General features: G+C 47.4%; 1 protein-coding gene across 1 annotated transcript in view; it reads right to left on the reverse strand.

The window, feature by feature from the left end:
• The window catches only part of rasa3 (RAS p21 protein activator 3), a 192,121-nt gene extending 187,510 nt beyond the window's left edge, over window positions 1–4,611 (reverse strand). The window contains exon 1 of the mRNA XM_060825837.1: window positions 4,478–4,611. Coding sequence (XP_060681820.1) covers window positions 4,478–4,532 — 55 coding nt within the window. The 5' untranslated portion in view covers window positions 4,533–4,611. The remainder of the gene's footprint in view (window positions 1–4,477) is intronic.
• Window positions 4,612–13,198: the final 8,587 nt, after the last annotated feature.

The raw sequence follows: 13,198 nt of genomic DNA on the forward strand, positions 1-13,198 counted from the left end.
GATCTTCCATGCTGGAGGTGAATTTCTCACGCAGCTCTCTAAGATCTGATACCACCTCCCAAAGGGCCTTGGGGGGAGTGGGTTCGAGAGTGGTTAAAGCCTGCACAGATTGAATGAGGTTTATTGTCACACGAGTACAGCATAAAGTTTACAAGTCACCACTTATGGAGTCACCTTAGGTACAAAGGTACATGGGTACAAATTCTTGGTACAAAGCAGAAAAATAAAGAAAACAGAGTGAAAAGTTAAACAAAAAAATGATCCTCCCAGACAGTTCTAGAGGCCTGCTGGGTGACTCAGAGCAGTGATTTTTTGGACAAGCTGAGGTTAACTGCAGCTGTGCATTCAGTTCCCCGGGAACACACGTACAATGACAGACACAATAAAACACAACCCAGAAAGGCACAGTCATTCAAGCTCACAGAATGCATGCTCAAACCACTGAAAATATACACTTTCCAAATAGCTCCCTGCGGCCGCTTTAAAAAGCTTCTTTCGAACAGCAACTCCTATTGTTCACCAGTGAGTCGGGATTCCCCGTTAATACTGTACAGAAACACACAGAGGTCTCTGCTCTTCCTGTGATGCACACATGCTGCAACAACACACATCAACACGTAGGATGGGGAGGTTCGGAGTGGGAGGGGGTTTAGAAAGAGGGGGTAGCTGGGGGTGATGTTGGTGAGAGAAGAGAGTAGTAGTAAGGAAGGGGAAAGTTGGACAGTAAGAGAGACGTGTGGCCAAAGACTTGAGCAGGAGGGGGAAGGAGGGGAAGAGAGGGGATAGGGGAGGGGAGAGGTAGGAGGGAAGGGAGGAGGGGTGAGGAGGCAGGGAGTCGGGTAATGAGGGGGAGGGAGTGGGGGAACAGGTGAAGGGAATGGAGGGCATTGGGACCAGGAGGAGGGAGGGGAATTAGGGGAGGTGGCGTGAGGGCAGTGGGGGAGGGGAAGGGGAGGAGAGGATGGGGACGGCGCAGAGGATTGAGAAGGGTGAATAGGTCAGTGGGGGTAGAGGAGGGAGGGAAGAGGATGGAAATGAGGAGAGGGAGCAGTGGAGGAAGAAGCCAGGAAGGAGGGAAGAGGAGATGTGGCAAGGAGAGAAGGGAGAAGGTGAGGAGGGGGTAAAAGGACTGGGGATGGAAGGGGAGAGCTGGTGGAAGGGGAGAGAAGGACAGAGGAGAAGGGGGGGAAGAGTATGGCAGGAAGGGGATGGGGGAAAAGGAGAAGGTGACACGGGGAAGGAAAATGCAGGGAAGGAGATGGGAGAGTGAAGAAGAAGGTGGAGTGGAATGGGTAGGGAAGGGGAATGGGTAGGGAAGGGGAATGGGTAGGGAAGGGGAATGGGTAGGGAAGGGGAATGGGTAGGGAAGGGGAGAACGCTTGAGTGAAAAGGATGAAAGAGAAAGGGGGAGGAAAGGAAATGATGAGGGGAAGGGAAATGGGAAAGAAAGGGAGAGGGAAGTGAAGGGTGAGATTGAAGAGGGGGGTAAAGTGGGCATAGCAGGTGAGGGGGGCTGAGCAAGAGGGAGCAAGAAATGGGGGAGTGAGATAGTGGGTAGGACAGGGGATGGGAGGGAGGACAGAAAAGGGGAGAGATGGAGGGGAGGGAAGGGGAGCAGGGTGGGGGAATAAAGGGAAAAGGGAGGGGAGAGGCAAGGAAATGAGAGAGGGCAAGGGTTAGACATAAGCTAACTGGTAAAGGGAGGGGACGAACAGGGTGGGAGGGGAGACAGCAGTGGGGAAGGAGATGAGGCAGGAAATGGGAGAGAGGTGGGAGGGGAGCGGGTAAGGGTAAAAGGAAGGAGGGAAGAGAAGGGGCTAAGGGAAGTGAGATTGGAGGAATAAGTGGAAGAGGGAGAGGAAGGGGAGGAGAATGGAAGAGAGGGGAGGGAAAGAGGTGGGATTGAGGGTAAGGGGGTAGAGAGGGATAAGAGGAAGAGGAAGGGAAGGGATGTGAGAAGGGGGAAGGGGAGAGGGGGAGTGAAAAGGAGGGGGAAATACGTTGGTTAGGAAAGCGGGAAAGGGACGAGGGAAAGAGGGTGGATGGAAGGGGAGGAGGGAAGGAGTGAAGAAATGGGAGGCATGGGAAGGGAAAAGAAGGGAAATGATGATGGGAGGGGAGGTGCTGAAGAAATAGGCATGGAGGGGCACGGTAAGGTGGGGGCAGGAGTTGACTGGATGGGAGAGGCAGGGCAGAGATGGAGTGGAAGGAGAGGGGAGGTTAGAGATGGAGTGGATGGGAGAGGTGAGGTTAGAGATGGAGTGGATGGGAGAGGTGGGGTTAGAGATGGAGTGGATGGGAGAGGTGGGGTTAGAGATGGAGTGGATGGGAGAGGTGAGGTTAGAGATGGAGTGGATAGGAGAGGTGAGGTTAGAGATGGAGTGGATAGGAGAGGTGCGGTTAGAGCTGGAGTGGATGGGAGAGGTGGGGTTAGAGATGGAGTGGATGGGAGAGGGAGGGCAGAGATGGAGTGGATAGAAGAGGTGCGGTTAGAGATGGAGTGGATGGGTGAGGTGGGGTTAGAGATGGAGTGGATGGGTGAGGTGGGGTTAGAGATGGAGTGGATAGGAGAGGGAGGGCAGGAATGGAGTGGATGGGAGAGGTGGGGTTAGAGATGGAGTGGATGGGAGAGGGAGGTTAGAGATGGAGTGGATGGGAGAGGGAGGTTAGAGATGGAGTGGATGGGAGAGGGAGGTTAGAGATGGAGTGGATGGGAGAGGGAGGTTAGAGATGGAGTGGATGGGAGAGGGAGGTTAGAGATGGAGTGGACAGGCGAGAGAGGGCAGAGGTGGGCAAGAGTGAGTTGGAGGCAAATACTGAATGTGTTTTTTGGAGATCTGTGTGGTGGAGGGGTTTGAAGGAGGAAGGAGACTGGCATCAAAGTAAGAAGAGTGGAGTTCTGAGGAAGGGTCACTGAACCCGAAACATCAACTCTGATGTCTCTTCAGAGGTGCTGCCAGTAATGCTGAGACATCCAACAATTTCTGTTTTTGTTTAAGAATAGGGGAGTTTGTGGAGATGTGGTAGACTACTGAGATAGGAGGAGAGAAAGCTTGAGAGGGAAGGTGGAGTTATCAGAGGGCAGAACAGGGAGGGGTGTACAGGAGAATGAAGGTGAGATATAGAAGGGTGGTGAATGAGGGATTTAGGAGAGCGTGATGGGATTGGCTATAGGAAGGGGAGGGATATTGGGTAGATGGTGGGAATGGGAGATGGTGGGAGGGCAGAAATGGGATGAAATAAGTCATTGGAGGGGGTGGGGAAGAGAAAGGGGAAATGGGTGGGGTGAAGGCTGAACTGGAGGAAAATGGAAGAGGGATAGGCATGAGGGAATGGGGAGTGGGGTAAAAGATGAATATCTTGAGGATTTGGAAGAAAGAGAATGAGAAGGGAGATGAGGAAACAGATGGAGGTAAGATGAGGAGAAGGGTTGGGGCAAGATGATGAGGGAGTGATGGAGAAGGGGCAGGTGGGAATAGGGAGGATGGGAGGAGGGGAGATGGGAATGAGTAGCAGAGGAGATGGAGAGGGGCAGTTGGGTATGGAAAGGAGTGGGATTTGGGAATGGGGAGGAAGGGAAGTTGGGATGGGAGACGGGAATGGGGAATGGGGAATGGGGAGCGGGAATCGGGGTAGGAGGGGAAGAGAGGAGGAAAGGAAGAAGAATGTGAAGACGGGAGATGGGAGAGCTAGGAGACAAGGATGAGAGAAGATGAGATGAGGGAGTACATGATCCAGGGAAATGTGAAGAGCGGGAAATTGAGATGGGGAGTGAGAGGTATGGGGAAGATGAAGGAGGGAATGACATGGAATGGGCATGGTGATGGGAAAGTTAGGGAGTGGGTGGTGGGGAGAGAAGAGATAGACCAATGGAAATGGGGAATTGGGTATGTCAAGGAACATATGAAGTGAAAAGTGATAGCAATTTACACGAGAGATCAAAGGGTGCGTGTACAGGAGAAGGCGTATATGGGGCATACTGATGCATACAGAAAGGATGGGCACTGGGCACAGTGCCAATTGTCAGGTAGTGGGTTTGTGATGCAGCGAGATGTGTATTTGAAGAACACTGAGTCTGGGGCTGGCTTCCTGGGAGGGAGGACACATAGGACAGACTGGGTGAATCAGAAGGTGGGCACAGGGCAGGAGCTGAAGGATGTGAGGGGTTGAGAAGGGGTGGGTGACAGAAGGAATGAAAAGGCGGTGAAGGAAGAGATTGGAGGAGAATATGAGGGTGAGGGGTTTGCAAACTTGGGGAGGACTAGACAGCAGCACTGATGGGATGAGAGCTGGTGATGGTGAGGGAGGGCTGGTGACAGATGGAGATGGGATGCGGGTTATGAATGTTCTGGGGTGGGGGGGGTACTGTGATTGAGGCGCAGGGTCAGATCTCCCTCCCCGGCTTCCAGGCGCTTCTCCTCCCGCAGACAACGAGTGGGGATCGGGCCCCAGGCCACCTGCCCGCCCGCTTGCTTACCGATCTTGACTTTGACGCTCTGTAGGAGCCGCAGCCCCTCTTCCTCCAGCGCCATTCCCGCCGCCACCGCCGCCGCCGCCGGAGCGAGACACCGACCATCCGCCTCACAACATCCACAAGCCCAGCCGCACTCTCACCGCCCATTGGCCCTGAGCCCGCACCGCCACACTCCCATTGGAGAACCGCCCAGAGCAGCGGCCGCGCCGATTGGGCTAGCGCCCCGCGATCCCCGACTGGCTGCGAGCGGGCGTCCTCCCGCATCCTGATTGGTGGACCGCTGGAGGCCGGGCCTCCGCTGGCAACGGATTGGCCGAGAGCCGCGATAGGGCACATGGCCCCTGTATTTAGCCGGCGGGTTCGAGTCCCTGGGCCGGCACTGGAGGGAGGGAATGCCAGCAGCCTCTCGGAATGGCTGTGAAGGGGGTAAAGCAACTGTTGTGTAGGAGAGCGGGCTGGGATAAGCGGGTGAGAGGCTTTTTGTTTGGTTGGGGGGTGGAAAGAATGGGCTGTTGGTGTAGAGTGGGGGAACCTGCCAGGGCTGGGATGGAGCGGAGCTGGGTGCAGGTTTGGGAATCCTGTCCCGGGCGCTGCTGGAACAGACTCGGGTTTGGAACGCTGGAACAAAGGGTGGCTGGTTACAATGTATCCCTCCCATTGTCTACACAATGTAACAATGAGATAATGTTGCAGAATGTAACCAGTGCATAGCCGAGACTCCGACTCACAGCCGCTCTGTGTGTTTTAGCTTCACTTCATCCTAAGGGCTCATGAAGCTCTCTCTTCATTTCTGCTCCGGAGGCAGCATTGTACTTTCAGGGGGAAAAAAAAGGGTACAATCAAAACAATTGGCAGAAATTGAGGTTTTACTCTGACTCATCTGTAACAGTTTCCTTTTCTCAGAATTTGCGTTTGGTCAGTCCTGAGTCACGTAAATCCTAAAACTCAGCACGCTGTGTGGAATCCAGCTACGCAATGTTGTGTAACAAATCTCATCCATCCCAAGGCCCTGGCAGAGCGCAGAGGAGATTTACCATGTTAGACAATAGACAATAGAATAGACAATAGGTGCAGGAGTAGGCCATTCTGCCCTTCGAACCTGCACCACCATTCAATATGATCATGGCTGATCATCCTTAATCAGTAAGGTAAAACCAATGACTGCAGATGCTGGAAACCAGTTCAGGCAGCATCTGCTCCTGGGTTGCTGCCTGAACTGCTGTGCTCTTCCAGCACCACTGATCCTTAATCAGTATCCTGTTCCTGCCTTATCTCCATAACCCTTGATTCCACTATCCTTGAGAGCTCTAACCAACTCTTTCTTAAATGAATCCAGAGACTGGGCCTCCACTGCCCTCTGGGGCAGAGCATTCCACACAGCCACCACTCTCTGGGTGAAGAAGTTTCTCCTCATCTCTATCCTAAATGGTCTACCCCGTATTTTTAAGCTATGTCCTCTAGTTCGGCACTCACCCATCAGCGGAAACATGTTTCCTTCCTCCAGAGTGTCCAATCCTTTAATAATTTTATATGTCTCCATCAGATTCCCTCTCAGTCTTCTAAACACAAGGGTATTCAAGCCCAGTCACTCCAGTCTTTCAGTGTAAGGTAGTCCCGCCATTCCAGGAATTGACCTCGTGAACCAATGCTGCACTCCCTCAATAGCCAGAATATCTTTCCTCAAATTTGGAGTCCAGAACCGCACTCAGTACTCCAGGTGCAGTCTCACCAAGGCCCTGTAGAGCTGCAGAAGAACCTCTTTTCTTCTATACTCAATACCTCTTGTTATGAAGGCCAGCATGCTATTAGCCTTCTTCACTACCTGCTGTACCTGCATGCTTGCCTTCATTGACTGGTGTACAAGAACACCCAGATCTCTCTGTACTGCCCCTTTACCAAAATTGATTCCATTTAGGTAGTAATCTGCCTTCCTGTTCTTGCCACCAAAGTGGATAACCATACATTTATCCACATTAAACTGCAATGTAGTACCAGGGATGAGGGTCTTTAGTTAGGTGGGAAAGCTGCGCTTGCTCTCCTGCAGGTTCAAGGGAGATTTAATTTAAAAATGTTGAAAATTCTGATGGGTTTTGTTAGTCAATAAGAAGAAACTGCTTTTCATTGGCAGGAATGACGGTAACCAAAGGATGCAAATTTAGAATACTGGTTAAAGAAAGAGGATATGAGGTCTTTTTTTTTAAAAATCAGCAAATTGTTGTGAAAGAGCAATATAAGCAGCTTCCATTATTTCTGAAGGTAATAGATTTTAAAAAGTGCAAATTTTATGATTCTGTAGTCCGAATGAATGAATGCCGCCGTGTATAAATTGTGTTAGTAACAATTAAAGATTAGCTAACACCACACCTCCCCCAACCCGAATCAAATCGTTTCAGATCCTGTAGGTATTCTGCAGATTTTAAACGAAAATAAATGAAGGAAAATTACAGAGAATGTGGTGAAATTCCACTACTAAAAGCAAAAAAAACTGTGGTTGCTGGAAATGTGAAACAAACTCATAAATTACTGGTGCTGGCAAGTGGGACTGATCAAAGGGTCTGTTTTCATGTTGTACATCTCTATGACTCTATAAATCTCAGCAGGTCTGGCAGCATCTGTGGAGAGAAAACAAAGTTAACATTTCGGGTCCAGTGACTAGGCACCTATGTTCCACTTTGGTCTGTCTAGGAGTCTCTTAAAAATTATCGGCAAATCTCTGGACCCAACTGAAGAGATGACTAATAGCGACATTAATTTTAAAAAGTTTGTCTTTTATTAAAACCCAGTTCATTATTGACAGCATGAACACTCCATGATGGATATGCCAGATGAGTAATGGTAGGAGTATGTAGGAATGGGGGTGGTGCAGATGATCATGCGATAAAACTGCCAGGCTGCCATCCAACCAACATTGGCAAACCAGTTCAACTTGACGTTTGGCCTTAGTTTTTGAGAGAACACTAAGACATTTGAATCACAAGCACCTTTTAATGTTGTTCCCTCACATCACACAATGTGCCAATGATGCTTTGGGTGAGGTTTTATGATTAATGAGTTTCATCAAGAAGAGGCCATCTGGGTTGTCATCTGACTCCAATTTTGTGTGTGATGTACCTTTGGTTGATTTCCATGCATGATGTCAGCGCGGTTTTGTCATTTCCAGATGCAATGAAGAATTCAAACCCGTTCATTGATCTGTCATTATGTCTTTTTTTTCAACAGTTGATGGACATGCTAAACATCAATTTTCAGTTATTTTAAATATTGTTCTTCATTCATCCCATACTTTCAAAACACAAGTTAGGTTGCAGAACTGCATTTATGTTTGGATCACACTTTCCACCTTCAACAAGCAATTCTGGTGAACTGCTAGCAACTCATGAATCCCACAAATAATGTACATTGATGTGTTATGTTCACAATTTGCACTTTAAAAATAAGAACCTCAATGAAACATTTCATGTATTTGTGGCTCAGTGTTAACATTCCTGTGAAACACCTATATAAAAGCTGCCATTTAAATGTATGTTGTATGTGGGATTCATGTATTTCTAGCAACTCACCATAATTACTTGCTGAAGATGGACTATGTGACTCAAATATTACTGTACTTCCTCAATGTATTGTCCTGTGAAGTAACAAGAATAGAGTCTCATAAAATGTATCCTCAGATCACAAACAGCAGTGTTTCTGCTTACTTGCAACCTTTTCCTGCAGCATAACAAGTGAAAACCACAGCATAGAGACTGGGCTGCAAAGTATTCTGCTTTTGCTGACAGGCACTGGGTGGGGTAAAATGTGGCACTGCCTTTAAAATGATCCTGTTGTTCAGGGCATTACATACTCCTGACACTGAACTCCAGTAATGAAGATGAGTTATAAGAATTCCACTCCTGGAGCCCACCACAAAGCAATGATTAAGTCAAACCTGTTTGCCAGTAATAGCAGTTCATGCTTTTTCTGCTAAAATAAGAGCTGGAAACGCCCAGCGGAATCAGAGGTAAGGAGAGGGAGTTTGGTTGGACAGAGTTTGGTTTGGCATTACAGGAGAAACCTTCCTGTCCAGAAACGTATTTGATCTCAGGATAGATACTTGGAAAGTGGGTAGCATTGTGAGGAAGGTATTCAGGACCCAGCCTTATGGAAGTGTTGGTGGGCTTGTTTCTCAAGTTAAAGCAATCCAAAATGGCCCACTATCTTTTGATACAATTGTCTTGCTGACAACTCCTGAGTAAAATAGTTTAAAGTGGAAATGAAGTCACATTCTTTTCCAAAAACAGATTTTATTCATAAAATGCATAAAGATAGATGACATAGCATTTCAAACTAACAATACATAAAAAGTGCAATTGCACATCAGTTTCTTCCATTACACTTCATCAGGTACTCATTTTCTTACCACAACAGATTATATTTACAATATACATTTCATGTCAAATATTCACTGGTGCATACTGCTCAGAAGTTTTTATAACAGCTTTCATCTCATTTGCTATGCTGTGGTAGGAGGGCATTAAATAGTATCCTTTCATCATCTAGCCTTTGTAAGCATTCCCTCAAACTTTACTCTGTCCTTTGGTTTTCCTGGACCTTAAAATATGCACTTCTGCAACACCCAGTCATCAGCAACAATTTGAACTGGAAGACTAGCATATTTCAGGCACTGCTCGATAAGTCCTCCAGCTGCAGCTAATGGTTCTCTCAGTGTGTATTCCTGGGAACAGCCCAAAGAGTTCTGTGTTAAGGAGGAGTTCAGCAGCAAGGATGGGGGTAGGGCAGCAATGATCTGACAGGGAAAGTCCTACTTACAATTAACCAAGTTATGTACTGGTGCCTGTTTGGAAGTTCTGGTGCTGAGACATTTTGCCAAATGACTTTGACAGTCCCCTCAGGAACTGTCCTACAGAATTAACCACTGGCTCTTCCTACAGGGCCTAGAGGACATCACATGGGGACAATGGCCTGATGGGCCTGTGGCCAAAAAAGACTTTTTTCAAAAATGTTTCCGTGGGGGAAGGTGCCATAGCATGGTCCAATCAAGTGCACATCCCATAGCAAACTGGATACATCATGGCATCTACTCTGCCCAAGACCACAAGAAATTACAGAGAGTTGTGAACACAGCCCAGTCACAAAAACCTGCCTTCCTTCCAGTGACTCATAGCCTTCCTGCTATCTCTGGAAAGCAGCCAACATAAGCAAAGACCCCTCCCATCTTGGTTATACTCTCTTCCACCACTTCAGTCAGGCAGAAGATACAAAATTTTGAAAGCAAGTACTAACAGATTCAAGATTTGGAGATGTTGGTATGTCCCAGACCGCTGAATTGTTCTCCGACTGGGAGGTAACACTCCTGTCTGTTAATTGTTCTGCGGTGTCCATTCACCCATTGCTGTAGCCTCTGTTTGGAAGGGGGTGTACAAAGTTAATAGTCCAACAGGTTTATTTGGAAGCACGAGCTTTCGGAGTGCTACTTCTTCATCAGGTGGTTGTGTAGAATAAACTTGTATGTCACAGAATTTATAGCAAAAGTTTATAATGTGATGTAATTGAAATTATATGTTGAAAAAGACCCGATTGTTTGTTAAGTCTTTCATCTTTTAGAATGACCATGCTGGTTTCAGTTCTTTCATATGCAAATCGCAAAACCTTTTTTAACAGTTACACACTCAAGTGCAGTTTAACAATTGGTGTCATGTCGGCCCAGCTAAGGTATTGTAGGTGTTAACTCCCTGTGAGGCTGTGTGTGCCACAATGGTCAGACTGATTCTAATCTAAAAAAGGGATTTACAGGATCTTACATGGATTTATGCAGTTTTTGAGCCAATTAAAATGTAATTCTGCAAATACAAATTCACCCCACAAACTTATAGGTGTATGTGTGCATGTGGGTGTGTGGGGGGAGGTGAGGGAGGGGCTATGAGTGTCTGTGAGAGGGTGTGTGTTTGTGTGTGAGTGTGAGTGTAAAGGGGTTTAAGACTGTGAGAGGATATGTGTGAAAGTGTATGTGTGAGTATATGAGAGAAAGAGTGTGTGTGTGTCTGTCCATCCGTCTGTGTGTCCGTCCATCCATGTGATGTATAGTGCAATGGGGTCACCTGTAGTGTGACATGAACCCAAGGTCCTGGTTGAGGCCATCCCCATGGGTACCAAACTTGGCCATCAGACTCTACTGGGCCACTTTGCGTAATTGCACGTCCCAAAGTCTGCCTTGGAGGATGGTCATCCAAAGGTCATAGGTTGAATGTCCCAGACCGCTGAATTGTTCTCCAACTGGAAGGTAACACTCCTGTCTGTTAATTGTTCTGCGGTGTCCGTTCACCCATTGCTGTAGCCTCTGTTTGGCCTCGCCAATGTACCATGCCTCAAGGCATCCTTGCCTGCAGCGTATGAGATAGATAACATTGGCTGAGTCACATGAGTACCTGCCACGTACATAGTGGGAGGTGTACCATGCATAATGGTGGTATCTGTGTCGACATTCTGACACATCGTGCAGCGCCTACGTGACAGGGTTTTATGGTATTGTCCTGAAAGCCAGTCAGTTTGCTATGAACAATGATCTGTTTGAGGTTTGGTAATTGTTTAAAGGCAGGAAGTGGAGGCATGGGGAAGGTCTTGGTGAGGTGCTCATCCTCATTGATAATGTGTTGCAGGCCACGAAGAACATGGAATCTTTCAGCTCCTGGGAAGTACTGAACAAAGGAGGGTACCCTATCGGTCGCAAAATGTGTCTGTCTCCTGAGGAGGTCATTACGGTTCCTTGCCGTGGCACGTCGGAACTGGCGGTCGATGAGTTGAACAACATACCCCATTCTTATGAGGACATCCCTGAGTACTTCCAGGTGTCCGTCACATTCTTCCTCATCTGAACAGATCCTGTGTATACATTGGGCTTGTCCATACTGGATGGCTGTTTTAATATGTTTCAGGTGGAAGCTGGAGAAGTGTAGCATCGTGACGTTATCTGTGAGTTTGTGGTAGAGTGAGATGTTGAGGTGCCCATTCTTGATGGAGATGCATGTATCCAAGAATGAGACAGATAGTAGAGAATAGTCCATAGTGAGTTTGACAGTCGGATAAAACTTGTTGATATCTCTGTGTAGTTTTATCAGAGACTCCTCGCCATGGGTCCAGAGGAAGAAAATGTCGTCAATATATCTGGTGTATAGTGTTGGTTGGAAGTTCTGTGTAGAAAAGAAGTCTTGTTCGAACCTGTGCATGAAAATGTTGGCATATTGGAGTGCAAATTTGGTCCCCATGGCTGTTCCACGTGTCTGGATGAAGAACTGGTTGTCAAAGGTGAAGACGTTGTGATCGAGGATAAAGCGGATGGGTTGTAGGATGGTGTTCGGAGACTGGCAGTTGTTGGTGTTGAGTACTGAGGCTGTTGCCGCGATGCCGTTGTTGCGGGGGATGCTGGCATGGAGTGCTGAAACATCCATTGTGATGAGGAAATCACACAAATTCCCGCACACACCCTCTCACGGACTTAAACCCCTTTACACTCACACTCACACACAAACACACATACGCACACTCTCTCACAGACACTCATAACCTCCCCCCACCTCTCTCCACACACACCCACATGCACATATACACATCTAAGTTTGTGGGGTGAATTTGTACTTGCAGAATTACATTTTAATTGGCTCAAAAACTGCATAAATCCATGTAAGATCCTGTAAAACCCTTTTTTAGATTAGAATGAGTCTGACCATTGTGGCACAGTCAGTCTCACAGGGAGTTAACACCTACAATACCTTAGCCGGGCCGACATGTCATCAATTGTTAAAGTGCACTTGAGAAGATAACTTTTAAAGAAGATTTTGCGATTTGCATTTGCAAGAACTGAAACCAACATGGTCATTCTAAAAGATGAGAGACTTAACAAACAATCCGGGTGTTTTTCAATGTATGATTTCAGTTACATCACACTGTAAACTTTTGCTATAAATTCTGTGTCTTACAATGTTATTCTCCACAATCACCTGATGAAGGGGCAGCGCTCCAAAAGCTAGTGCTTCCAAATAAATAACACTATAACCTGGTGTTGTGTGATTTGTAATTTTGTCCACCCCAGCCCAAAACCAGTACCTCCCCATTAGACTTATTAACAGATCTCTCATAAATTGGAGTTGATGTTTCTCTGAACCTTCTCTGTAGCTATAGCACTTTATTCTGCATTCAATTCTGTTACCCTAATGTACCTATGCAAGGTATAATTTGTCTGGATAGCACACAAAACAATACCTTTCACTGTATCTTGGTACGTGTAACAACAATAAATTAAAACAGATAAGATTTGGTTTGAACATTAGCACGCAGTGATACTTGGGGCCAAGTTTCAAAGGGCAGGCTGGAGGTGTTTGTATTGCTGGGGGTGGGTCATTCTTGATGGCCAAAGGGCACCAAGTGTCTCTTTCACAAAGTTGTTTAGAACAAAAATTCCAACCCCCAACCCGCTGCCCACGCCAACACGCCACTGCTCTTGTCTGAGCAGTGTCACATTGTGGTCCATTGGTTTGGGGGAACCCCAAATCAGTGTCCATTCGTGTTTATTTTTAAACTGGCAAGCGGGCTGCTGATTTGTGGGGGACTGGGCGAGGGGTGATTGGGAAGACCAGCCACCCCAATCACATTTTAGGTGTCCCTTTCCCTGCAGAAAATGCCTTCAACAGATGTAGGGAGTACGGTGTAAAATCAAAAGCTTGGTGGTTTGCT

This window comes from Hemiscyllium ocellatum, chromosome 6 (assembly GCF_020745735.1).
Source record: "Hemiscyllium ocellatum isolate sHemOce1 chromosome 6, sHemOce1.pat.X.cur, whole genome shotgun sequence".
NCBI lineage: Eukaryota > Metazoa > Chordata > Chondrichthyes > Orectolobiformes > Hemiscylliidae > Hemiscyllium > Hemiscyllium ocellatum.